A 27,794-nucleotide genomic window follows, 5' to 3' on the forward strand; every position below is an offset into this window, starting at 1 on the left:
TATCTTTGTGGCAGGAAGTGTTTGGGGAGACAGTCACAGGAGACGTGCATTTGGGGTACATAGGATTCTATGAGATAGGCACCATGAAGCCACCCAGGTGCCCCTAAGAGGCTGCTTCTTATATCGACCCTCATTCCAGACTCTCAGGATTTTGAAATGCTGATAGCTTTCATAAAATTTTTCCCGTGCTTCTTAATTTTAAGTGGGCAAATGGATCCTCTGGGGGCCTGTAAAAGGCAAATCCGGATCCTGTGGGTCTGGGATGCGACCTGAGATTCACATTTCTGACAAGCTTTAGGTGATGTTGTTGCCGTTGGTGCATGCATTTGGACGACAAGCTTGCTTAAGATGTGGAGAGGGGGTGCTTGGTAAGTGTCCTTCCTTGCACACCAGGTGGGGCTCAGGCAGCAAGTGTTGCCTCTCTGTCTACCCTGTGCCTGAAATTGTGCTAGACAACAGGACTAGCAAGACAGGGCTGAGCCTCAGGCTCTGAACGTAATGAGCGGACAGTCTAGAAGGAGAAATAAACACACAAAATAATTCAAATAGAAAAGTGAGAAGAGAGTGGCTGGGTGACTTCTAGCACAGGCTTGGGGGTCCTGACCCAACCCCTAACTAGGGTGTGGCTCGGGTAATTGGATTGACCAGAGTCGCGGTATCGTCATTATGAGTTGAACTTTATGGTGCCTATCCCATAGAATCCTTATGCGACTTTGCCGAAATTAAGCCTTCCTGTGAAATAAGGTCTAGTGTATAGGAAGAGCTCAGTAAATATTAACCATTATTACTATACAGCGTTGCTGTGTTTGCGGTGGTGAAGGCCAATATATTTATCCTAAAATTTTTAGCTTTTTAATCGTAGAGGAAAATCTGGAAAGCCATTAGCAAGTATGGAAGAGGAAAGCAATTATGTCCACAAAATCCTTGAGAAATAAGCATCATGAAGCATCTCTTAAGATGTGTATTGACTATAAAGCATGTGTGGTGATGGTTGAGATGGAACTTTGATTTAAGGTTCTATTGATTCTTGATCCTGTGTGACCTTGACGCTATCACTTAACCTCAGCCTTCTCATCTACGAGGTGGGAACAATAACAACTGTCATATTCAAAATTTATGAGGCTCAAATATCATAGTGGATCTTTGGTGTCCACAGAGCTGGCTTAGAATCTCGGGCTTGTCACTTATTAGCTTGGGTGGCCTTCGGCGTTTTTCTCGACATCAACCTCAATGAAAAAAGTATGTAAAACACTCAGCCAAGTGACAGACACATAATAAGTGCTCAGTAAGTGATAGCTGTTGTTATGACATGAATTACTTGGAAAAATATAACGTACATGACTTCATGGAGATTATTATTATAAGTTATGATAAATGTGCTGTTCTTTATATACATCATAGTATTGCTACTAAGGTGTTGGCAGTAAGGTATAAACTGTGATTTTGCATCCCCCTCCCCTTTCACGTGCTGTTCCAAGTGACATTTGGAAAGGCAGCCAATGGAGGGTGAGGGGTATAGTCCCTGTTGATGATGGAATTAGCACATCTCTTCATCATTGAAGCTAAGAGGCTGCTTTTTAAAAAAATGTTTATTTATTTATTTTGGGGACTGGAGGGGTGGAGAGAGAGAGAGACAGAGAGAGAGAGAGAGAGAGAGAGAGACTCCCAAGCAGGCTCCACACCATCAGCCTGGAGCCCAGTGTGGGGCTCAATCTCACAAACTGTGAGATCATGACCGGGCCCGAAACCAAGAGTTAGACAGTTCACCAACTGAGCCACCCATGTGCCCCTAAGAGGCTGCTTCTTATATCGACCCTCATTCCAGACTCTCAGGATTTTGAAATGCTGATAGCTTTCATAAAATTTTTCCTTATCCATTCAGCAAACCGGTTAAAATCACAAATCCACAAGGCAAGAATGTGGGTGAAGGTTTGTTTCTGGTAGAAAGTAGACTGCTGGTTTGGGTCCCTGGTTGCTGCTGCTCTGTAGAAGAGGGCAGGGAGTTGAGCATTCTTTCGTTTTTCCTTTTTTTAGTTTATTTATTTTGAAAGGGAGTGAGCAGGTGTGAGTTGGGGATGGGCAGAGAGACAGAGGGAGAGACAGAATCCCAAGCAGGCTCCACACTGTCAGTTCAGAGCCCGATGTGGGGCTCGATCCCATGCACCATGAGATCATGACCTGAGCTGAAACCAAGAATCAGACGTTCAGCCGACTGAGCCATCCAGGTGCCCCAAGTTGAGCATTCTTTTTATAATGAAAGCTTGGCACCATTTGGGCATGAACCAGTATTCCAATAGCCAGAGGTTGCTCAACAGAACATAACCTCTTCCCACCTCTGCCAAAGAAAAATGTTGGAATGGGGGACAGAGGAATCTCAAGATTGACTCTTCTCATATTCCATCCCTGAACTCACTAGCTTCTTCTCTTACCTTCTCTGGCTGATCTACCTCCTTGACAAGATTATTGCGAGGAAGGAGTTAATGAGTATACAGCTTTCTTTTCCTTGGGAGAGAGATACAAAACAGGCTCAGAGCTGGGCTGTCATCACCCAGCAAGTCTTCAGGGGTTTTAAAGGTAATTATTAACCCTTTGTGGCATTCCTGGGGGGGGCGGGGAGAACACTCTATGCTGAAAACACCTACTACAAATTTCCGTCTATGCTATGTATATGGAATCTCAATTTCTTCAGTGTAAAAATTCAATAACCTTGAAGATCAGCCTTGGATGTTGGTGGCCCTAAGCAGTTTATACAGGCCCTTGTGTCCTCTTTCAAAGCAGACCCTTCCTTAACTGTCTTAGCACTCAGGTCAGAAGTACCATTATCCTTGTTCTCCATTTGAAAAAACCGAGGTTTAAGGAAAGGCTTCATGGTAATGAGGCCTGGCTAGAGGCCATGTCTTCTGACTGCTGCCCTGTGCTCTTCTGAGGTACTGAACATGATATAAAGCCTCTTCTAACAGTGAGACAGCACTTCTGAATCTCAGCGTTCCATAAAACCGCCAATTATCACCACCTAGAACTGTAACAAACTGCTATGATTCGGTCCTACGGAATTTGTGTTTAAAAAGAAATTCCCACGATTAACCTGCTTTGTTTTGATTTTATCATTTGCTTCTCTCCCCACTTGGTGATTTTAGGCTATTTAGATTTTGGGTTCCTCTTTTTCAATGGGTTGAAATGATCAATTACTAGGGCTTCTGTATTCAAGAGAGACCTGTGGGGCGCCTGGGTGGCTCAGTCAGTTAAGTATCCGACTTTGGCCCAGGTCATGATCCCGTGCTTTGTGGGTTCGAGCCCCGTGTCAGACTCTGTGCTGACAGGTCGCAACCTGAAGCTTGCTTTGGATTCTGTGTCTCCCTCTCTCTCTGCCCCTCCCCTCCTTGTGCTCTCTCTGTCTTCCAAATATAAATAATAAAAAACAATTAAAAAAAAAAAAAGAGACCTGCTGTGATTCTCATGGGGGATTTATGCCTGGAGTTTGCTCTTCGGTGAATTAAAATGAACTAGAAAACCGAAAAGCCTGGATGTCCCCTTCAAGGAATAAATAATTATTTAAACTTGTGAAAAGGGCAGTGGAGGAAAACGAGGACCCAGAGTATCCAAATCAACCGTTGCTCCGTGCTGAGTGCACCAAGACTTGCTCTTTGAGGAGCAGGGACATGGACTCCCTTAGAAATTTGCCATTGTTGTTGCCATTCAGGTCTCCCGATCCTAGGTTGCGGCCGCAGATGAATTCTCTCCTGAGCCCGACATCGCCGCTCTCCAAGCCCACACTCTCTCTCCTTTCAATCACAAGCAGGTTGCTAGTATGTGGGCAAACTTCCATACATGGTATGGGGAGCAGACATGACTTCATGCTCTGCTGTAGACGAGAGGAATTGCCAAGGCTCAGGCGCCCAGTCCCCCCAAGTGTTCCCTGGTGTTGGAATCCTTCTCTCTGGCTGCATGGTAACTAGACCACAGGGGATGCTTTAGATTTGTGGGCACACCCTTCCCTTGTAGATTCTCAAACCCAGCCTTCAGAATTTTGGTGTCCCAAAACAGCATGGCACAGGTACAACCACAAGCATTTGGAAAACATCTGGTAAGAAATATCCATTTTACAGTACTTCTAATGGAACAGCCCTGAAAGATAAGTCTAGGTCAGCAGCTCAAGAGGTTCAATGAGTTCAATTTCTTTTTGCTGTGTATATTGTTTCATTTTGAGGTGGGGGTCAGGCTAGGAGGATCTGACGGTTTTCTTGAAGGAAATGTTCATGGGTATTCTGCATTAAATTACTGTTTTGTGTTCCTTGGTCTTGAAAAGTTTAAGAAACATTGAGATACAGGACCTCTTATATTTGGGGGTCCTTCAAATTCCATTCCTTGGCTTATTACTATTACTATTACTAAGGCATTATAACAAAGAGATACATTTCTTCTTGTCCAAATGGAAGGTGTGTGTTTATGTGAATTACAAATGAAATATAAAAGCTGGTGAAAGCCCTGGGTAGAAGGGTCAGGTGCAGCATTTTTCTGATAATGTTTCTTGGGAATCATATTTGGATTGATTTACACACATTGCTTTGGGCATCATTGCTGAGATCATGCAAAAAGAGAGAGAGAGAGAGAGAGAGAGAGAGAGAGAGAGAAGTGAGGCATCATTATCTGATAGCATACTTAATCAGATGAAGGGAGAGGAGAAAAAAGGGGGGGGGGGAGGAGGGAATAAGAAGGAAACCAGTAACCATCAGACAACCAAGCCCAAACCCAATTTCACTTAAAGAAAAGCTCTTCTGGTTGAGGAAAAGTTTAACATCTCAATTCAAACAACCCCCTTAGAATACATCAAACATGGAACAAAACCGTTTAAAACTGTTTTTGCTTTTTTTCCCTGAGAAATGTCTCCTCTCCTCCGGTTCCATAAAACACAAGTCAGATTTCATTTGCTAGAGCAAATGTTTTTCAACAGACTTGACTTGCTTAATTTTCCTGACAATGTGTGCAGTCAAGTTAGAAACTTGCATACATTTGGCAAGGGACATGAGACACCAGCAAACCAAAACGCCCAGAGGGGCAGCTATATATTACCGGGCTAATCTTTTCCCTTTCTCAGTGTGTGTGTGTGTGTGTGTGTGTGTGTGTGTGTGCGCGCGCGCGCGCGCGCGCGCGCGCGCACCCGCCCGCTCTTACGTTTTGGATGCGCTGTCGTAACACATGGCTACTATGTTCGGACTTGTAAGGGCTAAAGTTAGAAGATTTGTAACAACTACTATTTTTCTCACTGTCTCCTAGGAGTACTTGAAAACTGGCTTAAAAGGACTTGATTTAAACAAAGGAGCAAACAAAGCAACCCCTTTTTCGAAGGCTGGATCATTTTCAGAAGTACCCTTTAACCAGGGTGGGGTTGGGGGTGGAAGTGTGTGCACCTTTGAGACTTGGTTTCTGCAGCACACATTCATTTTGGTAATCCAGGACATCTTGCTGGGTGTAAGAGGTCAAGAACAAGTCAGGAGCAGAAAGGAGCTTCAAGTTGTGAGATGAGGAAGGCGGCTACCCCTAATGAAATAAGTAAAGATGCCTCAATAGGTAGGAAATTTGCGGAGTTTTAAATCTGTGTCTATGCTCCTAGAGGGCACCTGGAAAATGAGTGTAGATTTGCTCTATATCCTTGGCTCTATTTACAGCCAGGGAAGAAGAGAAGAAACTTTTTGGTCAGACTACTGCAAAGTGGAGGCGTTACCCTCTTTATCAACTTTCTCTCCTCCCCTAGCCCCAGAGGGCATGTCTTTCCTCTTCTCTCCAGTCTGCATCCCACTTTTCCACTACCAGACTGCAAGTCCCCTTTAAGACTCGGAGGACGCCTCACCCTTTCTCCTCCCAGTCCCCCGCCCTTCACACCTTGGGTGGGAAAAGAGAGTGGGGCGGGGTGGTCGGAGGGGCGGGATCACGGTGAGCGCACCAATGGCTCTCCAGGCTGGTCGTCCTGGTCTCCAGCAGCCAATGAGCAGCAGGCAGGGGGCGTGGCGGGGCGCTGTTGCAAAGCATCCAACGTGGGCCCGCAGAAGGCCGCGGGGCGCGGAGCCCAGGGGGTGTGTGAGGGCAAGCGGCCGGGGGTGGAGCCTCGGGGACCCGTCGGGGCTGGGCCGCGGGGAGGCGAGAGGCAAGCGACTGATTGTTCCGCCGCGAGGTCGGCTGGGCTCTCGCCTCGCTGAGGAGCCGCGCACAGCCCGGAACTGCGCGCGCGCGCTCTGCCTAAGGCGTTGGGACAGCCAGGCGCACGGGGCCCTCGAAGCAGTGCGGGGGTGACCGTGCCGTCCAGCCCGGAGTCGGCTGCCGGGCGCTCCGAGCCGAGAGGAAGATGCATTCGGGCGCACAGCTCAGGCTGCGAGGCTGAGCGCTTTCTGTGCAGCAGAGGCAGCCGCACTGCTCTCGGCCGGGGGCGGCGGCGGCAGTTGGCGTGCGCGGGGGCTCAAGATCCGGCCAGGAGCGCGGCGGGAGGACGAGGAGAGCCGGCCGAGCAGCTCTTGCCCGGATCCGTGGGCTTCGCAGCGAGCACAGCCGGGTCGGCCCGGATGGGCGCGGGGCTCGGGGCCCCAGCCGGGCGCTGCGGAGCGGTCCGGGCACCGGGGGCCCGCTGAGCGCCGGAGCCGCGGCAGCGGGGGAAACTTGTGCGGGCGGCCATGCCCCGGCGCGGAGCCTAGTGCCGAGCGGAGCCCCCGCGGACCAGCCGGTGCCTGCGGTCGTTCGGGACCTTGCAGCCCCCGCGCCCCGAGTTCGCCGCGCATTCCAGACAAGATGGCGCGGCCGGTCCGGGGAGCTTTCGGGGCCCCGCGCCGCTCGCCCTGTCCTCTCCTGTGGCTGCTGCTGCTGCTTCGGCTGGGGCCGGCGACGGCTGCGGCCGACCCGCGACCGCCCTGCGCCGCCGCCTGCACTTGCGCGGGGGACTCGCTGGACTGCGGCGGGCGCGGGCTAGCAGCGCTGCCTCCGGACCTGCCCGCCTGGACGCGGAGCCTGTAAGTGCCGCCCTTCCCCTGAGCCCCGGGGCGCTGTCACTTGGGGACGGGGAGGCTGGGGTGCTTACCCGGGAAGGGCGTGAGGATTGAGGGGCGTGCCTGTGTGTGTGTCGCGGTGGTGAGATCGTACATGGGGGTCCGGAGGGGAAGAGTGTGCCAGATGGGGGTGTGGAAGTGAGAACGTGGGTGGTGAGGGTCCCGGGGAGAAAAGAGTGTGCCTCGTGGCGTTTGGAGGTGAGTGAGCATAGGTTTTGGGGTGTAGAGGTGAGAACGTGGGTGATGCGGCTCCATGGGAGAAAAGGCTGTTCCTCGTGGGGTCTGGAGGTGAGCGAGCATAGGTTTTAGTGTGGAGGTGATTGCGCCCCGGGGCCTGAGGGCGATCTGGGAGGTAGAGTCTGAAGGTGAGGGAGTGTGAGTGAAGAGTGTGGAGGCGAGGGTGTTTGTGCGTATGTGTGTGGGTGGAGTGGGAAACATCTGGAGGCGAGAGTGTGAGGAAGTCTGTCTGGGGTCTGCGGGTGTGTGTTTCTTTTTTTCCTCTCCTGTAACCCAACTCTTTGGTGTCTGAGCTCCTTGGCCTTCCAGTGGGTAATGAATGAAGGTGACTCTTGGCTCCAGTCTTCCATTTACATTATTTATTAGCGAGAGTGCGCGTGTAGCAGCCCTCTCCTCCCCCAGGACCCCGTGGCCTGACTTGGCTGTGGCCACGGTGGAAGGTTGCCTTCCCCGGAGCAGCCCTGAGTTAGGGGACTTGGAGAGTTCCTGGATCTGTGATTGCCGGGGGGTGCTGGTCTCTTTCCACCTGATGGGCATTAGGGAGCTGTGTTTCCAGACCCTTCCTTCCTTTTGGGCTTGATGGTCCAGTAGGGTGGAGCCCACACTTGAGCATTTCTCCCCTGTAAAGGGTGCAAATTAGTTTTGGAGTTGTGTTACTTCAGGAGAGGGTGCCAGGGACTTGCTTGATTTAAGCTGTTTGTTTCACCTGAAAGTTCTTTTCTGTGCTGTCACGGTTTTGGCCTATCAGGACTTAGTGGGACCCTTCTTACAGGAGAGTTGGCAGGAAAAAGCTGCATTAGACTTCACTAAATATGGTAGAGTATAATAGCCGTTTATCTACTTTTAAGAAATATGGTCCTGAGTCAAATCCTGTCGAGTTATAGGTAATTAGCATCTATGCAGAACTATGAGTACCTTGCAGAAAAGGCCTAGCTTGAGTCATCTGTTTTTTAGTTGGATAATTGGACGTCTTTCCTAGAATGTAGAGGGGCACAGGAGTGTCCTCAGACAGGACATTCAGTGTTTTAAGAAGGGACAACTGATGACATAACTTTTAACCAACACCTGTGGCTTGAGCTAAGAAAAAGTGGTCTGGGTATCTGGCTGCTGTGAAGGGGAAGGAAGAAAAGTTGGTTCCTTTCTCACGTGAAGAGCCGGTGCCTCTGAAAACGGGGTGCAGATCTTTAACTCGCATCAGGCTACATATTGCCTAAGGATCAAGTTCTTCAGAGTTCTGAGTCTGGACTTTTGTTATGGTTAGCTTTTCCCCTGCAATTTTCTGCTTTTTCTATGTGATTCAGTGACTTAGTGAAGACCAGTGGTCATAGTGGGGGGTTTAATAGAGGCAGTGGCTGTTAAGTAGTAGGAGATAGAGCCCAGCCTTGCCCGTAGGTAGTATTTCATTTACTTGGGGCAGTCTGAGGTATTGTGGTTTTTCCTGTACGTTTTCTTAGGATAGTTTTTCAAATAAAATCACGTGGGCAGAATCAGAATAACTTCTTGAGTGTTCACCTGTTGGAAGAATGACTACCAATGTCATATGTTCATGGCATTGTGGGGAAGGCACTTAGCTCAGAAGTAGTGACTTTGCAGACAGCATAGGGTGTCCTGTTATTGGCACTTTCCTGTGGTCACAGGATCCACTTTGCCTTTCCTTTAATTTTTGGAGCAAAACTACTGGCCGTTTTTTTGGCTTCCTGTTGCTTGGGAGTGACGTTTCACATGACATAAATACCTTTTAAATTGCAGTCTTGTCTCTCTTACTCACACATTTGATGACCAGTAAATACCTAAGTGGGTATTTTGAGCTTCAGTCGATGTGATTATGCTGATTATGGTGTTAACTGATTAGATTTTGAAATGTGAATAGTGATTTCTGATTAGTATGTGTTAATACCATGTTCACTACAAAATGGGTATCTTTTGGAAAATATTTGTAAAGTCATTTTTCTGGTTATAGAAAAATGAAGTGTGTTGTAGTGTGTGTGTGTGTGTGTGTGTGTGTGTGTGTGTGTGTGTGTGTGTTTTCTAGACCAGATTTCTCCATTTAAATCATTAGTCTTATTCTGAGTTTTCTATCAGGATAGTTTTATGGTTTATATTCCTGGCTGTGATTCAGCAAGACTTTAGGAGAGAAAGTCTCTGTATATAATAAAATAAAATATCTTGTAGTTTCACCAAGTTTATACCCTTAATCCATTGTGTCTAGAAAATTGCTTTGAGCTCATTTATAACCCCATGAACTAGATTTACTGCAGCTAGTTCAAATAATTTCAGGCTGTGGGTTTGAGATAGAAGGGGACCTGTGGTTTTATGGAAGTTTTTGTTGTTTTGTTTTTTGCTTTTGTAAACAGTGCATCTAATTTTGGAGTTGCTCCTAGGCTTAGCATAGGGAAAGTAAAATTTCTTACTAGTGAACGTAAATGCAGTTTGAATAGAAAAAATGGAATGGTGGGGCGCCTGGGTGGCGCAGTCGGTTAAGCGTCCCACTTCAGCCAGGTCACGATCTTGCGGTCCGTGAGTTCGAGCCCCGCGTCAGGCTCTGGGCCGATGGCTCAGAGACTGGAGCCTGTTTCTGATTCTGTGTCTCCCTCTCTCTCTGCCCCTCCCCCGTTCATGCTCTGTCTCTCTCTGTCCCAAAAATAAATGTTGAAAAAAAAATTAAAAAGAGAAAATGGAATGGCACTGGTAGAAGGGAAAATACATTCATTCCTGGGGCCTCAGGATAACTTATTCAGCACAATAACTTATGGTTGTAGTAGTTGAGCCATAACTGAGTCTGCCATCCCATGACGTAGGTGAGATTGGCATAGCCCGACCAGCACATTCATAAATAGCACCAAGCACTGCCAAGCCTTATTCCAACTTCCCAGAACTTTAGAAGAAGTTGAACTTCTTAGAACTTAGATGTTTGCTTTCTTTGAAATTATTTTTGAGAGCATGGCTTCAGAAGCTGTTTAAGCAGTATTAAATACAACTTACCTTAGACTCTTACCTGTGCCATGAAGTTGAGCACAGTAGGTTGCTAGTTTAACTGTTCTGGGGGCTGCATGGTGGCTCATGGCATTGGGATAGGAAGGAGGGCAGGCCCTGGAGGAACAAATCCGGGTTTTCAGTGGCCTTTTTTGTGGAGGGAAGACAAGACAGAGCTTTTTAAAGTAAGGACTTTCACTCAAGGACTCCGAGTGTGGTTACCCTGAGCCACGTTAAGATGAGTGTATTGATTTGCGTCTCTTTGTGTTAGGTCTCCTTATGCCAGTGCAGGACCAAGCCAGGGGCTTAAATCTAACCTTGTGGGTTTTGGCTCCAAAGTGGTGCTCAGGATTGCATTAGAAAATAAGCACCAGCCCAGGTTGCCATTGTAGTTGTGAAGCAAAGAGGGCCTTTGTCTTTCAAATTTTACAGCTGTGCTGGAAGGGCCAGGTGTGCAGAGTGTTGTGAATTAAGGATTTGGAAAATACTTCCCATCCTGTTTATGCAAATTAGATTTAAAGTAACGATGACCAAATTGTTCCAGAACCTCTGCTAAGATTCGCGTATGTGTGTGTGTATGAGTTTGTGTGTTTTGAGAAGTTGATTATTGTCAGGGTTGCCCTGAGGTCTTCCCTTCTGCCCGTTTTCCTTTTTGTGGCTGCTATGTAAAACTGAAGAACTCAGCAGACCTTCGCCATCTTGTGATTTATGAAGATGGGCAGCGGTTGTTTGGAATAGGGAACCTCAGAAACACAGGTTAATGGCAGAAAATCTGAAAGGTGCAAGTGCTCTCAGAGTTTGAGGAATAATTAGTTTGGGCTCAGGGTCCTTGTCTTTGCAACAAGTGTCAGAAGCCTGGCCTGGCCTCACTTCCCCTCCGTGGTGAAGCACTTGTCTGTTACTAGATCTCCGATACCTGTTTTGAATAAGGGAATCTGGCAAATAAAATTGGGTGCCTTGACAGAAAGGCACACTATTTAAGTCCCTCTGATGTGAAATTATAAGCATCAAATGTAATTTTTGAATACTGTTAAGTTACGAATTGTACAGAGACTCCCACGTCCCCATAGAAGTGAACTGTGTTGGCACACAGTTGCCCCTTGCCTTTAGGATATGTCAGAACTGTTCGTGGCCTCTTTCCCAGGGACTATTTTAAAAAGAGATGTGCGCCTCTCTTTCTATAATCACATTTGGTCGCTAGATTTCACAGGGTTTGGGCTTTGGAATGTGTTGTCAGGAATAATTCATCATCTCCAAAAGAGAAGACGATTCAATGCAATGTAATAAGAGCTTGTTCCTCCTGGATGTCCTGATGCCCCGGTCCTCTAGCTCCGATCGTTCAGTTAAGGGTTTCTCTCCCTGCAGTGTTCATTTCTTTGCCTGGGTTCCCCACGCAGCCTTCCCTGAGCACATTGGGATGGCCTCTGGCTGACCTTTTCTCCCTGAGACACCGTGCTCACAATGAAAGGGCCTCTCCCCTATTCTGTAGAAGTGTCTCCTTGGTGCAAAGGCTTTTCAGCATCCTCCCTTTCAGGGCGGACAGGAATGCGAGAGAGCCACTAGGGTTTTTTTTTTTTTTTGTCACTTAACAATGCACCTGGCCCAGTTCTGTGCACCTGCTAAAGCCCTGAAGGCCTATGAGCCAAGGACGGGGAAGTTGTTTAACATAGCCTATGGTTATTTTAAAAGTGACATCCAAATGAGAGAGAATCTGGAAAAGGGATTCATTGAATTCAAAGTCTATAAGTAATAATGGATGTTGGTTGTACCAGGGTCTTGTCTTTTCTTTTTTTTCTCATTTGTTTAAAACTCAAAAGGATTCTTCTGACTTACCCCATGGGTTGAAGAACTGTAAGTTTCATGAGCAAGCCTAATTTTCAACTCCTTTTGAATGAGCTTGGTGACATTTGTTCTCTGGGGACCTTCCCCCTCCTCAGCAACTGCAATTTGAAACCCTGGGGGTCTTTTAAAAGCCAACAGGACTCTGGGCTGTGTTAATATTCAGAGCTGTTTACAATGGATGCAGTTTCAAAGGCTGAAGGCATTGTCTTGAGACAGGAGGGAGGAGGGGGGGGAAGAAAAATTCCCAGGCAGACGAGGGGAAATATCTAAAAATCCCCAATGTTCCTTGGCCTGTGGGAAATTCAGGGACTGTTAGTAGTGTTTGGTGGTTTGTTTTTTGTTTTAATAACTTAAGCATGGCATTGAGTCTATGGGGTCTAGTCCATCTACCTCATGGTTTCAGTTCATGTTGTGTGTCAGTGATGTGATTGTCTTCTGCTTTTGTATCAAGTTGAAGTGTGAGAATGAACAAGAAGCTCAGATCTGTTTGTATCTCCCCATGCAAAGAAGTAGGACTTTAAAGACCAGAGGTTAAAATTTTCACAACCGTTTACCCTCTTGGAACCTGCACTATCTATCTATTTGTCTGTCTGTCTATCTATCTATCTATCTATCTATCTATCTATAGGGTTTAATAGTACAGACTCACCAGTTAATTGGCCAATTCTGTGACTGTGGCTAAGAAAGTTTCTACTGAAAAACTTTATACGTGACCATTGTTGTCATGAAGTGAAATGAATAGATAAATCAGGATTGTCAAAAAAAAAAAGAAAGAAAGAACATTGTGACTTGTGTATGGTATAATCGGAAGTTGCCAATTTGTATCCTAGTTTTTGTTTGTTTTTGGAGGGGGGTATGCTTATGAATTTTTCTTATCCAAAGGGTTTTTGCCTTATGTATTTCTATATTATATAATCTAATTTTTAATATGTGGTTCTTATCCAAGTATGTTATGCGTAGTCTTCTGAGACACAAGCCATAGGCCTAACTGCTTACAAAAGTTACTCGGTTTCTTAAAAAGCTGTTCCCCTAGGGGCGCCTGGGGGGGGGGGGGGCTCAGTCGGTTAAGCGCTAGACTTCGGCTCAGGTCATGATCTCACAGTTCCTGGGTTTGAGCCCTGGGTCAGGCTCTGTGCTGACAGCTCAGAGCCTGGAGCCTGCTCAGATTCTGGGTCTCCGTCTCTCTCTGCCCCTCCCCTGATACTGCTCTCTCTAAAAAGTAAATAAATATACATTAAAAAAAAAAAAAGCTGTTGCTCCATTTCCCTGGGTTTCATGCTCATGCTCTCTGTGTCCTGCCTTTAGTTGTTCTCTTTGTCCTCAAAATGAGTGTTCCCCACTCAGCTGGACCCTGGGTCTCGGGGTGGGTTATTGGTGAGGAAGAGATTGGGCGCGGGTGAAGCTTTCTTCTCTTTCACTCCATTAGATATGTGGATGCCTTCATCCCTGGTGATCACACCCAGCACATACCCTTCTCTAGGGAATAGTGTTAAGATTGAAATTATTTGTAGGGGCCATCCCTGGGTCCACCACCCCAGAGCTAACATGTGATTTGGGGCAAATCTCCTTGTTTCTACAAAGGGGATCCTAATATTCTATGTGCAGGTACTATGAAGACAGATAACTCATGGGTTTAGCCCACTTCGTCGATGTGAGTCTGTCAACTCGCTGGTGATTGCGGAGCACAGCTCGAAGGTTAAAGCCTTGGTAGTAACTCAAATTTTGCATCTTCCCATGGCCAGGCCCTCCACGTCAGATTTCCTGGTGACAGAGGCTTCCTAGGAAAAGTTCCCTTTTCCTATCTGAAGGGCTTGTTTTGGAGTGGGCAGGTGGCAGGGCTCACATCCCACTTGGCCTTCTCTCATGAAGTTTTTGGTGATTTGTAGAAAGTGAAACAAGGAAAACTTCATGTGCCCTTGGGAATCGCAGAGCAACCTGGCGGGAAGCTGTGAACAGTTGCAGCAAATTAACAAATTATGCAATTAGCAAAAATTATTGAGGTGGTTTATAAATGTATTCCAGTTGTGCAAATACTTCTGTCAGTTTAGCATTATCCTTTGGGAGGTGAGTGTGCGAAGGAGACCGAGAACTGAGAGGCCCTTAAACTAATAATTTTATCCTATTATTTCCCTGGTTTCATTGAAACTGAGCCCTACTGAGACGCAGGTCGCGCCTCTTAGTCAATGGCTCGGAAAAATGCAGGTGCACTCCTCCAGACAGGGGTTAGGTTACAGATTTTGGGGCCAGCTGAATCCTGCGCTGTACCCATTTCTCTTTGGAAATGTTTGAGGGTGGAGGAGGGGCGAGGGGAGGTGATTGTTGGGTTGTATGCAGAGAGCTGGAGAACTCTGACATTTTTCATGTGTTTGGGTTTGTCTGCAGTTGTATTGTACGGGGACATGGGTGGTGAGCACAGGGTCATTTGAGGAATCTGGCAAGGATGCTATCTGAAAAGACATTTGCTGTTGATCCTCCTGCACCTGTACCTGCGTCCCTTCCCCAGTGAATGGCCACAATTCACAGCCTTGCCCACATGAACGGCTGCGATTGTTGGCGTCTTTATTACTATTTAATCTAGCATAACCGGTAAAGCCCATTGTGTGAACAACCAATCCGTTCATCTCTGCAAGTCCTAATACATCTTGGTTTCCTTATGAACCAGGATGCAGGTTCCAATCACTGCTTGTTCAGTTTGTTTTGGCAAAAGGTGGCATTCAGAGAGTTTAAAGAAAGCATGGCCTGTCTCTTTTTAAGCACTTTGCATTGATTTTTCTTTCAACTTTTGTGGTGCATAGATCTCCAATCTAAGATCTGCAGGGTTTTGTTTTGTTTTGTTTCCTCAAGGTCTCATTATTAGGAAGAAATGGGGGAGGGTCTGTCCAGCAAGCAGAATTATCTAGATGTTGAGAAATGAGGTGGAGATAATGGAGGCAAGTGCTCCCCCTACCCCACCCACTACCTGTCCTTTGCTCCTTGTACCAATTTATAATCTGTCATTCAAATAACTTGCCTCTTATTTTAGGGCAGTTTTTAAGAAATGTGAATTTGAACAATATTTGAAAGAAATCATTTAAGTGTTCTTCTGAAAGGAATTGTGGTTAAGCTATATTTACAGAATGTTTATTGAGCACATACTGTGTCTGCTCTGCATTTATATGTTCTTGGAATAGAGGTGGGTTTTTTTTTTTCCTTCTTGTGGGAGGTGCTTAGAAAGTTCTTTTGTCCTAGCGTCCTTTGCCGGAGGTGTGCAATTCTGATGAACTCTGCTCACTCCCCATGTAGCTCTTTATTGGGATGTTTCAACTGTGCTATTAATTGCTGATTGGAAGCCATTAGTGAACAAACATGATTTCAAAAGTGTAATTTAAAAAGTGATATTTCAGATATTGTTGGTTAACAGAGGGGTAATTAACTGTTGGTTGTAGTTAAGTCTTGAGTCAGAATTGAGTTAACTGTTGTTTACTTTGCAAGGCCTGACCCTCCAGCTGTGGCTACTTGAGGCTGCTTTAAATAGAGTTAGAGGCACCCTATAAGAAAATCCTCCAAAAGCGAAGAACTCGGTTCCTGGAACCCTCTGTGCTTGATTTCAGCTTCACACAGACTTGAAAATGCTTTTCTTCAAGTAGCTGCAGAATGGTTTTGTTTTGTTTTGTTTTATTTTGTTTTAAGTCCATAGTTAATTTCTCCTTAGCCTTTGCCGCCGTTTTTATTTGGGAGACCCTTTCAGGTTTTAACGCTGAGCATCACTTCCTTAGGAATCTGAATGGGAGTTGTGTTGTTCCCCAAGTTCTGTTCGCTTATTGTGGTTTATGGAATTATTTCCATATTTGTGAAAACTGAATTCAATTTCGATGATGGAGTGGTCCGTGGTTTTTAAAGCTGTCCGGTGTGGTCCGGTTAAACTCATGGATATATTAGGCTTAATTAAATTTATATGATATTTGATTAGATACCATCTTACAGCGAATTCTACTTTTAGAAAAGTGGAAGCACATGCCAAAGGGTTTAAGAAAAATCTATGGGTGGTAGAAAACTGACAATTGAGAAATTTCGACTATGCATTTAATTTCTGTTTTGCAAATTGGAATAATTACATTCTTTTATCCGATTTCAGCAGCGCGGTACCTCGGTCCATGACCATGCGTCTTGCCTAGGTTTTAGTTTGCATTTTACTTTTAATTTGGGGGCTGCTCAGTGATTTCTTCTCTCCACCTGGGCTGGTGTGAGTTTCTGGCACACGGGCTCCCAGTGCTTGCAAAACTTATAAACAGCCAGAGGCACTCATTGCTTCCAGGAAGTTGGTTGATGATGCAGAAGCTGCAGCTTGGAGGGGATGGGGTTGCCTTCTGCCTTGGGAGGACAGGAGGTCCAGAAAGCAAACTGAAATGTTCTGTAGCTGTGAAAGCCTGCCTCATCCCAAATTCCTCCGAACATTTCCTCAGAGATGGTGTCTGTGTAGGACTGTTGGCCACGGGCACTTGACCTCACCGAGGGCTGTGCTTTGCCCAGGAGAAAAATCCGGAACCCTTCTGTGGACATTTTTGGGTGCTTTCACAAGTTCCTTTGAAACCGTACTTAGAAACGATTAAATTATATTGAATTCCAGACTGTCCTAAAATAAGACTGGCTGACCTCAAATATTATTTGCTGGGGGGAGGGGGAGGGAAATTCAGTATATGTGAAATCTTGGAATTCAGTACATCTTTCTGGACAGAAAGGCTACATTTCATGAAGCTTCATAAAGGGCTTCCTTACCAAAGAGGGATAAAAACTATTGAACTGAAAGGAAACATTAATTTTCTTAAATTCTGAAGGCAGAAATGTGGTAGGCTGAAAAATAGCCCATGGCTGCGTATCAGGAGACCTTGGGGTTTTGTTCCAGCCCTGCCCCTGATTCACAGTGTGACCTTGGGCTAAATAATTAATTTCCTTCCTATAAAAGGATGTACGACTTCCTATGACTCCTTATTTTCAGGTTTATGATTCCATCCTAATTGAAGCAAAGAGGGGATAAATAAGCTTACCGTTCATCCGATGGCAAGTATTAGAAAATGGATGTGTGTGTATAACGTACTTACTTACAAGTAATCTTTGCCTGTTTGGGGATTCTGAGTGGAATCCTCAGATGCATACACAGGGCAGCAAAGGCTGTGTGCGTGGAGACACTTCAATGAGTAAGACTTTAGGTTTTATCGAAGCAGAGCAAATATTCCACGGTATTTCTTTCTTTGACCATTGCCTCTTTTTTCCCTTTGGAAAACCCCAAGAAAACTATGGAAGCTAATGCAGACCTATTTTACATCTTTGATTGAGCTTTTTAAGATTTAGATCAAAAAAGGCACAGAAATTAATGGTACGGTTTTCCGAAGAGTTGCTTATCTCTGCTTTTCTCGGGGCCGCAGCATCTCAAGCAGGCCTTCCGTGCATACTTGGGATGAGTGAAGTTGTAAGTGAGGGTACTGCCTTAAATTTCTAGATGGGCCATCTGTGACAGATTTAAGTAGTAATCGCCAAAGGAAAGGCAGTGAAACAGCACCTTGTCTGTCTTTTCTGAGCCGGTTCGTCGTGGTGGGAACATGGTGTGGGTATCAGAGCAGCTTTTAACTCTTACCAAGAGAGATGGTTTGTGTGTATCTTTCAGGGTAGAAACCCAATGGCCTAATATCTAGAGTCCCGTGGCTTGGTTTCCCCGATTTCAAAGTCTGTCTCTCACTCTTTTTTTTGGTTGGGTTAATACCAAAGCCACCCATCTGCCTGTGTCATCAGTTTCCTCTTGGTCAGATGCTGTTCTTGAAAATTGTGAGCCTGTCACCATTGGACTCCTTAAAAGACTTTATGTATCGTGCAGAATCTAGAAGTTTTTATCTTCTGTGTTGTGACCATCTCCCTTTCTTCCACATGGAGTTTATTACTGCTTTCAGTGAACCGTCTTGGGCTTTTCTCTTCCTTCCACTCATTCTTTGTCATGTAAATTGTCATGAGATGGAACCTTTGGATTTTTTTCTCTTTTTTTCTTTAGAACAAATCCTTGGAATGTGGAACCTTGTTTGGGGATACAGCTAAAATGCAGTGAAGTTGGGAGGCACAATTAGTGGTTTGGAACTTCTTGACAGGAAGTTTAACAGGAATTAGGGGACTACTTTAGGACTAAAGGAAATAATCCAAAGAACTAGAATTTTTTTTTAAAGCATTCCCCTTTTAAGACTTAAAAATGGCCTTTTTTCATGTGCTTTCTGAGATCAAAATAGACCAAATAATCTTCCCATCCTTCTGAGCCTCTTTTGTTAATGTCAGACATTCTCTGTTTTTCACTTGACCTCATTCACTCATTATTTACATATCTGGTCCTCTCTCAGGATTCTCAGAGTCTCTCAGGTTAGTAAGTTTTCACACATCGCTGTCTTCTTCCTCCAGTTGGATTTGAAAGCCTCGGGGATTGTTGACTTTCATGTACCAAGGGGCTCCTGGTAATTATTTGTTTATTGACATGTGACTTTCCTTCTTGGGGCTTGGTGCATCTTTTCTGGGCAGAAAGGATCCCATGTTATCATTGTTTCGTAAAGGGCTTCTGATGTTTACCTCCAAAGTGTGATTCCTCCTGATTGACCTGTGTGGAGGACTTAACAGAAGTGTTTTTAGATTTTAGATGCAAGGAGTCAAAGGCCATTTTCTTTGTGTTGAGGATCTGTTTTCCTATCCAGCATTAGCTGACGTGTAAAGGGATAGTTTCAGAGGCGAGTGCTCCTTGCAGACCTTCTGTGAAAAGTCATAGCTTGGGTTTTGTCTGAATTTTTAAAAACTGTTTATTTTGAGAGAGAGCGTGTGAGTGGAGGAGGGGCAGAGAGAGAGAGGGAGAGAGAGAATCCCAGGCAGGATCCACGGTGTCAGTGCAGAGCCGGACGTGGGACTCATTCTCAGGAACCCTGAGATCGTGACCTGAGCTGAAATCAAGAGTCGGACGCTTCACTGACTGAGCCACCCAGGCGCCCCTGGTTTGTCTGATTTTCTGTGGCAGGGTGAACTTTTGGAGAAAATGTTGACCTAGAACAAAAATTATGGATGGTCCTCCCTTCCTTTCCCCTTATTTTCTCCTTTCTGCTTGAGAACCACTTCAAAGCATCAGATGTGTTGGTGCCAGACGCCATGCAGTTATTGTTAAAAGAATTTGGAAATATAATTGAAAACAAACTTTGTTGAGCCGAGTAGATCCAGGCGAGTTCTTATTTTGAGGGAGAAGGGAATTCCAAGTTTTTCCTCTATTTGGAGCTGATGTCTCCGAACACTTGTTCTGCGAGATGAATCATCTGTGAATTCTACATCTGGGAGTTATATACTGGGAAATGGCATTCTTTTTAAATGCAGAAGAAACACAAAAGCTTAAAGTTACAGTGTAGTTGGAAAATTCTAGTCAGAGTTTAAAAAAAAAAAAAGAGCATTGAGGTGAAATTGGCAGAATCGCTGGACATGAGCTTGTGATACCTAAAATAGACATGCCCATGTATGGAAAGCAACATGACAGCCACGCTTATTTATGGGGACCCCTCCTCTTTGTTTTGAGACCCATGAGATTTAAATAAAAAATGTGTAAACATCAGCTAATTAGAATCATTAGTGAAGGCAAATGGGACTTGAGTCTGAATTTATTGATGCATTTGTCTTGAACACTTCAAGTAAGCTCAAGCCACGTTCAGCAGCAAAAGGCCCAGAACAGTGCAGCGTTCCACGGTCTGCTGGGGAAGATAACGACATGTCCCCTTTGTCTACAAAGCCCCCTTTGTTCCACACGCGTGGTTGTAGTGGGGATGAAGCAGCCATGTTGTTAGGGGACACAGTGGTCAGAGGGGTGGCTCTGGAGTCCAAGCTGCCTGGGTGATCTTGGACAATTAGCTTCCCTCTGACTCGACTTCCTCTTGTGTTAAATGAGGATAATTGTAGCTCTAACCTTGCTATGAGGGTGAAATTGAAATGACGTATAACTTTCAGAGGAGAGTCTGACACATTGCAAAAGCTTAAGAAAGGTGAGCTGTCACTGTCACAACCACTGCAGTAATTGTAGTTCACATTTTTGCAGCAGGAATCGTGTCCTGTAACGTAATTATCATGTTAGGTCTGTGAAATGCGTTCCCCTCTGCATGGTACACAAGGCCGGGAGGGGCTGGGTGACTAGCCCAGGGTCTAGTGATTGCCAAAGCTAGAACTCAAACCTGCCTTTGCGTGCTGGTGTTTCGAAAGAATACGGTAAAAACTGGTACTGTCGGTTTTCTTGTGTTTGCCCTTGCTTCCCTTTCTGTGAATTCTTTGAGGCCAGGGATCGGTCCTGCAACTCTTGGGGCCTACAGCACCTAGCCCAGTTCCAGCCAGTGCGGCCTAAATGGTGTCTTGACAGTGATCTTGAAGAGCGTGCTTCTTCATTGGCAGACTTGTGTGTCAGAATCCATTTTTGGTGTGCCCCTTTGGTGAAGGGGGTGGTAGCAGGCACATATGTCTCACCATCTGTTGTTTATTGTTTCTGTTAGGTTGTGGTTTGTGTTCCCGTTCCGTGTTTCTTTGGTTTCTGGAGCAACTGCGAATATTATATGCTCGGGGATCAAAAAAGTAAACTATTTATAAACAGTAAAGTATCCTTGGGTTTGGAAAGTGTTTTTCTCAAATGCATGTATATTTGGTGGCTTTATGATAATCTCACTGATGTATCGTGAGACAATTTGTAGACTGAGGCACATGTAAAAGTCAGGCGAGTCATAGGCTGGCCTTGTGTAACCAGCTTACAAACAGCCTTGGTGATAAGGCCCTGGTGTTAACGCTGACCTGAGTGGTGTATTTTTAACTCAAGAACATATAAACAGTTTAGCCTGCCGTTGGAGTTTATACTCTGCCTGAAATCCTTGGCATGCCTTGAGTCCTGCAGCCCTGGGAGATACATATGTGGTCCTGGGAGAGTGTGGTAGCCACCAGTGGTCCACTGGCCCCCACCCTTCACCTTAAAAAAAAAAAAAAAAAAAAAAAAAAAAGACCCAGCAGAGAGCTGGAAGGAAGAAAGGGAGAATTCCTCAGTGGTTTTGTATGATAAATTTCATATTCAGCTTTTCTTCTCTATTGTTTCATTAAGGCATACGGATTTTAGGGGGCATGGGGGAGGTTTTTCTCCTACCTGTTTGGCCAACCACGCCCCGAACCCCCGCCAGCTACAGGGTCTCTGCAGAGTCACAGACTGGAACACGTGACTCCTACTGCCTAAAGCTTTGGCTGTCCACCCACATCTCCAGCGTTCATTGTTTCTTCCTCCGTGGATCCCTGTGCCCCGGCCACCACGTGGGACTTTTTCCATGCCCTTATAATACTGCCTGTGTCACGTCCCTCACATCCTCTTCCCTCTGCCTGGAGAAATATTCTTCCCTCCTACTCATCACCCCTTAGCCATCCCTTCTCTTGGAAACCATTCCCAACCTTCCCTGCTGGGTTAGAAGTCTGCCTTGAGAACTCTGCAGTGCTCGTTGTGGAAGTGATGAGTCGACCGCTCTGACTCCCGCATTCGTCTGTAAGCTCCCTGAAAGCAAGGATTGGTTTTGTGTCTAGCCATACCATTGTACATCAAGAATCTGGCCCACATTCTGTCGATATCGATGTAGATAGAGCCATTGGTGTTCATTCTGTGTGGTCCTATTAATTCAATAGAAAGACATTTTCTAAGTACTTAGGATAATTTAGGCCTCCCGGGGGCTCATCTGTCTGTACATTTTCTAAACGTACCTTGTCTGTTTGATAGTTTCCTCTGTTTCCCACCAAATATTAGTGTTGAGAGACTTAGAAGAATGGAAAGGAATAAGAAACAAATAGTTGGATTTGCAAGATGATAGGCAATTTCCCAGCCACATGAAGAGCTGACCGTGTTGTTTGTCCCTCTGTTGTGGGAAGGTGGCTCTTAAATCCCATATCCAAGTGTTGTTACTGAAACTCTTGTTCGTTGTAAGCACTGTGTGTGACCTGTCTCCCACATGGGGTCCCTCATGTCACTTCCCTCGTGGATCTCCGGCGGCTCTCCTTCACGTTGGAAATGGAGTGCATTTCCCAATTCTCATCTGCTCTGTTCCTGGAGCTGGTGTTCAGAGTCTGTTTTATTGAGGGTTGATCCTGCAGGGAAGAGTTGTTTCTTACCTAGACTGAGGCTGTCTAGACACCTTTCCCCTTGTGGTTATTCTGCTCAGTTTATGCTGAGCCCTGGCCAGGCAGCTGGTCTGGGTTGCTTGGCTCTTCTTCACTTTCCTAAGGCCTCTACTTTCACAAAAAGGATGGTCGGGCCAACGTCGGTTTTCTCCGTCTCTGCTGGCAGAGGAAAAGGCTGCTCTCCTTGACCGGAGCAAGTTGTAAGAACACTAAAGGCAGGTTACCTTGTCCTCAGTGGTTCAGTCCAAACTAGCAACTTAGGTTTATAGAAACTTCCATGGCAGGAGACTTTGGACAGATAGATTTCTAGATCTGGCCCCTTTCTGCTTGGATCTCAGGTGTGGGCAGTGTCCTAGAGATGGCAACAAGAGGTAGTGGGAGAGCTCTGTTCAGCCCGGTGAGCTCTGCCTCAAATGTTTATCCTGGTGGTATCGCGATCTTAGGCTGTGCATTCTGCAGGAAGGCCCTTTTATACCCAGTAAGTTGTGATAGGTCAAGGACCATGATTTCATGTTAATGGGGTTTTGTGCTGTTGACCTGTAGTCTAGTTACTGTGCATATATTTTAATTACTTTTAATTTTCTGGTGACACATGGTAGTCATGTTTATTGAATAAAGAGGAAACTACGAAATAAGAAAAAGAATAATTGATCTCATTATCCAGTGCTAAATATTATTACTGTGGTGTATGAATATGATGTCTGTGGTTGAATACCTACTGTGAGTCCTGTTTTTTAATACAAAATTCAGGCCACTATACATTTGTAACTCTGCTTTTTTTTTTTTTTTACTCGATACCATATTTTCTCCAACTTAAAACATTTTTAAAAATAGAGTTTAAGGGGCGCCTGGGGGTTCCATTGGTTAAGCATCTGACTCTTGATATCAGCCCAGGTCATGATCTCACTGTTAGTGAGATTGAGCCCTGCCCCAGGCTTTGCACTGACAGCACGGAGCCTGCTTGGGATTCTTTTTCTCCCTCTCTCCCTCTCTTCCCTTCTCTTGCACTCTCTCCCTTTCTCAAAATAAATAAATAAAAATTTAAAAACTACAGTTTAAGTCATAATTCAACCTTCTCTGATATTGGGCATCTAAGTTTTTTCCTAAACTGAAGTAAACATCCTTATAAATATATGTTTATACATTCATGTTTCCTTAGGCTGAGTTATTAAATTCAGATTGCTCTGGATACACAACTTCTTAAGATTTTTGGTGCTGCTACTTCCGAGAAGCCACCAATTTACATACGAAATTTTCCCCACACCCTCATGAACGTTAGATGTTCCTTTTTGTTTTTTCTGTAATCATATACCAGTTTAATACATGGCAGTGACATTGGATTATTTTAATGCGTATTTCTTTGGATAATGAGGGTGAAGATCTTTATATGTGTTACTCATAGACGTTTCCTTTTTTAACTTCCTTCTTTTTCTGATGCTTAGTTAGCCAAATAAATTATCTTCATGCCCCCGGCTGTAAACTTTGGGCTTGAACGCAGATACATAGCCCTGATAACTAGAGGTGATGTGATTCTGAGAGTCTGAAAAGCCTCTTTCTCCCAAGTGTCGCTGCATAGAAAACCGTGCTTTGTGCGGGCACGTCACAGATTTTTGACTCTGAACTAGGAAATGTCTTTGTGTTCTTCTTAAGCCAAAGTCGATTATGTGTTGTCGAGGGGAACTTTGCGTGGCTGTGCTGATGCCCAGAAGCAGCCCTGGACTGCCATAGCCCCCGCACAGCCAGCCTGCCTGGCTGTGCCCAAGCCGCCCTGTCTGTGGCTGGCGTGCCTGGTACCTACAGCTGGTAGGAATCAGAGCAGATTAGCGTGGCGGAGAACCCTTCAGGAACAGCTTCCAGCAAATGGAAATTATTTTAAAACAAATTGATGTGGTTTTTCTGTCAAACCTCCTTGGAGCATAAACAAGGTTGGACTGTAAGCTGCCTCCCCTCTACAGACGAGGCCGTGTTTAGAATGTGGCTTTCAGCAAAGTAAACACGGTCTTGAAAGTGAGTTGTCATTGCGAGTGTCGGATCTGAAAAGTAAAAGCGCGCTAACCAGTGTTCTCACAGCCTGTCTGATGGGCGTGTGACCCTACGCTTCTCACTCACCGGTCTTTGTTGCCACAGCTATCTCTGCTTCCTGGGAGGGGTTTAAAGGTAAGAAGCAAGTTGGTGTTGAAATGACTGAAAGGAAAGAAGTGCCAGGTCAATCTCTGTGGTAAGATAAGCATTTTAATCTTATCCCTTTGCCATGTGGGAATACCAAAAACATCTTGTGAAATAACTGTGTCTGTGTGTGTGGATATACATGTATATATCTTCCAGTCTGTGCATCTTTGAATTCTCTGCCAGTTGCAGGGTAGTTCCCCCGTGCTGGGCACAATGTCAGCTTTATTAAATTGGCCATAGACTCCCTAGAAGGTGAAACAATGCTTTTAATGTTCTGATTATATATTAATGAACAACCAGGCCAAGGGGCACTTGCCAAAAAAGCTACAAAGTGAGAAAGCCACCAATATCAGAGTGAACTTTGCACTTTCGAAGTGTGAATGATGTTGGGTGAAAGAAGTTTATTGCACAAAGGGAGCAACTGGAATCTCTTTGATGTTGGTTAGCATCCAGGCCCCATTAGACTTTCGGACTTCCCAGTTAACTGCCTCTTTGCTGGCGAGGACAGCATTTGGAGGGCTAGGGCACACTCTCTTGGCCAAGAACGACCAGCATACCTGTGCAGGGGTGGAGCGTGGGAGGCGTTGGGCATTTATATCTGCTTTCAGTGAACTTAAACGAATTTTAATCTAAAATGGAAATGTGGCTCAGTCAGTTAAGTGTCTGACTTCACCTCAGGTCATGATCTCACAGTTTGTGGGTTCGAGTCTCTTGTTAGGCTCTGTGCTGACAGCTCAGAGCCTGGAGCCTATTTCAGATTCTGTGTCTCCCTCTCTGTCTCTGCCCCTCCCCGGCTTGCACCCTGTCTCTTTCTCTCAAAAATAAATAAACGTAAAGAAAAAACATTGTAAAATGGAAATGTATAGTCTCTAGCCTTCCAGAAATAGCAAATTGATTCTAAAATCTGCCTGGACGTAGATCTTAATCAATTAGATCTTCATCTTAATCTGACTAATTTATTTTCTCCCCGCTGTGGTGACATTTCTCCTGCGTTCTGGCGTGTTCCTAATTTTTGAATCGCTGGCATTGGGAACCTGCTTTCCACAGCCTCGTCAAATAATTACTCAAAAGAAGAGAAAAATGCACTTTCGAAATCCCGAGAATTTGTTTTCTGTGGGAAGGTATGCTCCAACTGAGGTTTTCCACTTGCGATGTCTTCACGAGCAGAGCTGTGGCAGTGAGTGTAGGACACAGGAAGGACTGACTGGGAAGAGGGACTTTGGAAGGTGGGGTCATGACTTTACCACTCAGAATCTGGGTATTTTGCCTGCTCTCCATTTGTTTACTAGCGTTTGGAAAAGTATTCTTGCATGTTTGTGGTACCGAAGTAGATAGTTGGCATTTTCAGTTTAGAATTTTGAGAGCCTGGTAAGGCAGCAGTTTTTTTTTTTCCCTTAAAAAAAACAAGAGCTTTATTGGGATATAATTCAGATTCCATAAAAAAAAAAATCATCCTTTTAAAGAAATCCAGGGTTTTCAGTGTATTCACAGAGTTGTACAGCCATCGTCACTAATTCCAGAACATGTTCATCACCCCAGAATTAAATCCTGAACCCACTAGCTGCCCCTCCCTGCTTTCTCCCTCTCCTCCCTTGGCCACATCGACTTCCTCTTTCTATGGATTTGCCTATTCTGGATATTTCATGTAAATCCTGTCATATAATACCAGCCTTTTGGGTCTGGCTTCTTTTACTTAGCAAAATATTTTCACAGTCCTTGCATGTTGTAGCATGTATCAGTGCTTTTCCTTTCTATGGCTGCCTAATATTCCATTGTATGGATATACCACATTTTGTGTATCTGTTGATGAGTTAGTGAACTTCGGGTTGTTTCCACTTTTGGCTCTTCTGTGTAATGCTGCTGTGACGTTGGTGTGCAAAATTTTCTGCAAATGTATGCTTTCCTTTGTCTTGGGGTATGCATATGCCTAAGGTGGATGTGCTGGGTCATAGGGTAAATGTGTTCAGCTTTTTGAGGAGCTGTTAGACTGTCTTCCAGCAGGCATATAAAGTTTCCTCTCTGTCCCCAGTGTCACCAGTAGTTGTTATTGTCTGTTCTTTTCAATGGTAACCATCCTAGTGGGATGGAGTGGTATCACCTTGTGGGTTGGGTTTGTATCTTCCTAATGACTGCTGAGGCAGAGCATTTTTTCATGTGCTTATTGGCCATTTTTAGATCTTCTTTGGAGGAATGTCAATTCTTTGCCCAGTTTTTACCTGAGTCATTAAAAAAAGAGATAGGTTGGATGGTTGGACAGTTTTGAATGGTTTGGGGTTTTCCCCAGGTAGACATGCTTTTGTCTGTTGTACTTAGGGAGAGAAAAACTTCATTTTGAAGGTTTTGGGTATTTTTTTTTTTTTTAAAGACCAGATCTTCAGGTAGAAATAGAATCGGCAGTACTTACCAGGCTTATTTGGTTTACTTACCACCCCCCCTGCCCCCCTACCAGTTTGTAATCCCAGGCAGAGGAGGAAATGTTAGAGAACAGAGTAGTGATTATTCTTGCCACGAATCCAGATTCAAGGGTCTGTGTGGGAGCTCATTACACAGTGTTCTCTACCAGGAGAATGGGGGGATTTGCCCACCTGTAACCTCAGGAAACTTGGTGTGCATATACATTTATAGCCAGGTCTAACTATTTTCTCTGCATTTCCTCTGCTCCAGGGCAAGCCTGCCTTTGCTGACAGAGCTTTGCAGCTATAAATTAGGCAGAAATGCAGTACTGAGGCTGTCCAAAGGCAGGCAGGGTAATTGCTCTGGACGGGTTTACAATAGGGAGGTGTGAAGTGCTTGGTGGCAACCGGAAGCTGGGGGAGGGAAGACAAATTGAACTTGGACGGCTTCGGCCGGTGGGCTGACACAGCTAATTGAAAACGCTGGCCCTGGTGGCTTTTAATGGGAAAGGAAGCTGAGGCCTTGCAACGGTTTCCTTTACAACAAGAAATGAGAGGGAGAGGGGCTCATTGAGTTATTCAGGGGCTAGTGCTGAATCTCTGTAAGCATTTAGAGCCTTAGGCTTGGATGTACAGGATAGGATTCTCTGTGTTTTTGTTTGGAATTTCCTACTCTTGAGTCCCATTCTAGATGAGCCGAGTACATAGGTAGAGGTGGGGATTCCAGGTGGTTGAAGGGACCCTGAGAGAAGGCCTACAGGTACAGCTTGTGAACATACTGACAGCCCCACCTTCGGCGATCCACCAATGTAGGTAGACAGGCCCGTGGGCCATCTCTCAACAAGTGAAATAGGGATTATATGGTGGCCCCCTGTTAGTCCTCTAGTTAGCCAATAGGTATTTTCTAACTCCTCCATTGACCTTAGAGTGTGAATTTGTGGCACGAGTCCTGGGACTCTGCATTTTAATACTGAAGAGGACTTGG

The 27,794-nt window shown here is 45.3% G+C and overlaps 1 protein-coding gene across 4 annotated transcripts in view; it reads left to right on the top strand.

Moving 5' to 3' along the window:
• Window positions 1-27,794, top strand: part of LRIG1 (leucine rich repeats and immunoglobulin like domains 1) — a 136,494-nt gene that overhangs the window by 15,105 nt on the left and 93,595 nt on the right. The window contains exon 1 of one of the 4 annotated variants that reach the window (XM_027039192.2): window positions 6,778-6,995. The exons of the other annotated variants lie outside the window; for them this stretch is intronic. Coding sequence (XP_026894993.1) covers window positions 6,778-6,995 — 218 coding nt within the window. Of the gene's footprint in view, window positions 1-6,777; window positions 6,996-27,794 lie in introns of those variants that run through there. 4 annotated transcript variants of the gene reach the window in all.

This window comes from Acinonyx jubatus, chromosome A2, assembly GCF_027475565.1.
Source record: "Acinonyx jubatus isolate Ajub_Pintada_27869175 chromosome A2, VMU_Ajub_asm_v1.0, whole genome shotgun sequence".
NCBI classification, from domain to species: Eukaryota; Metazoa; Chordata; class Mammalia; order Carnivora; family Felidae; genus Acinonyx; species Acinonyx jubatus.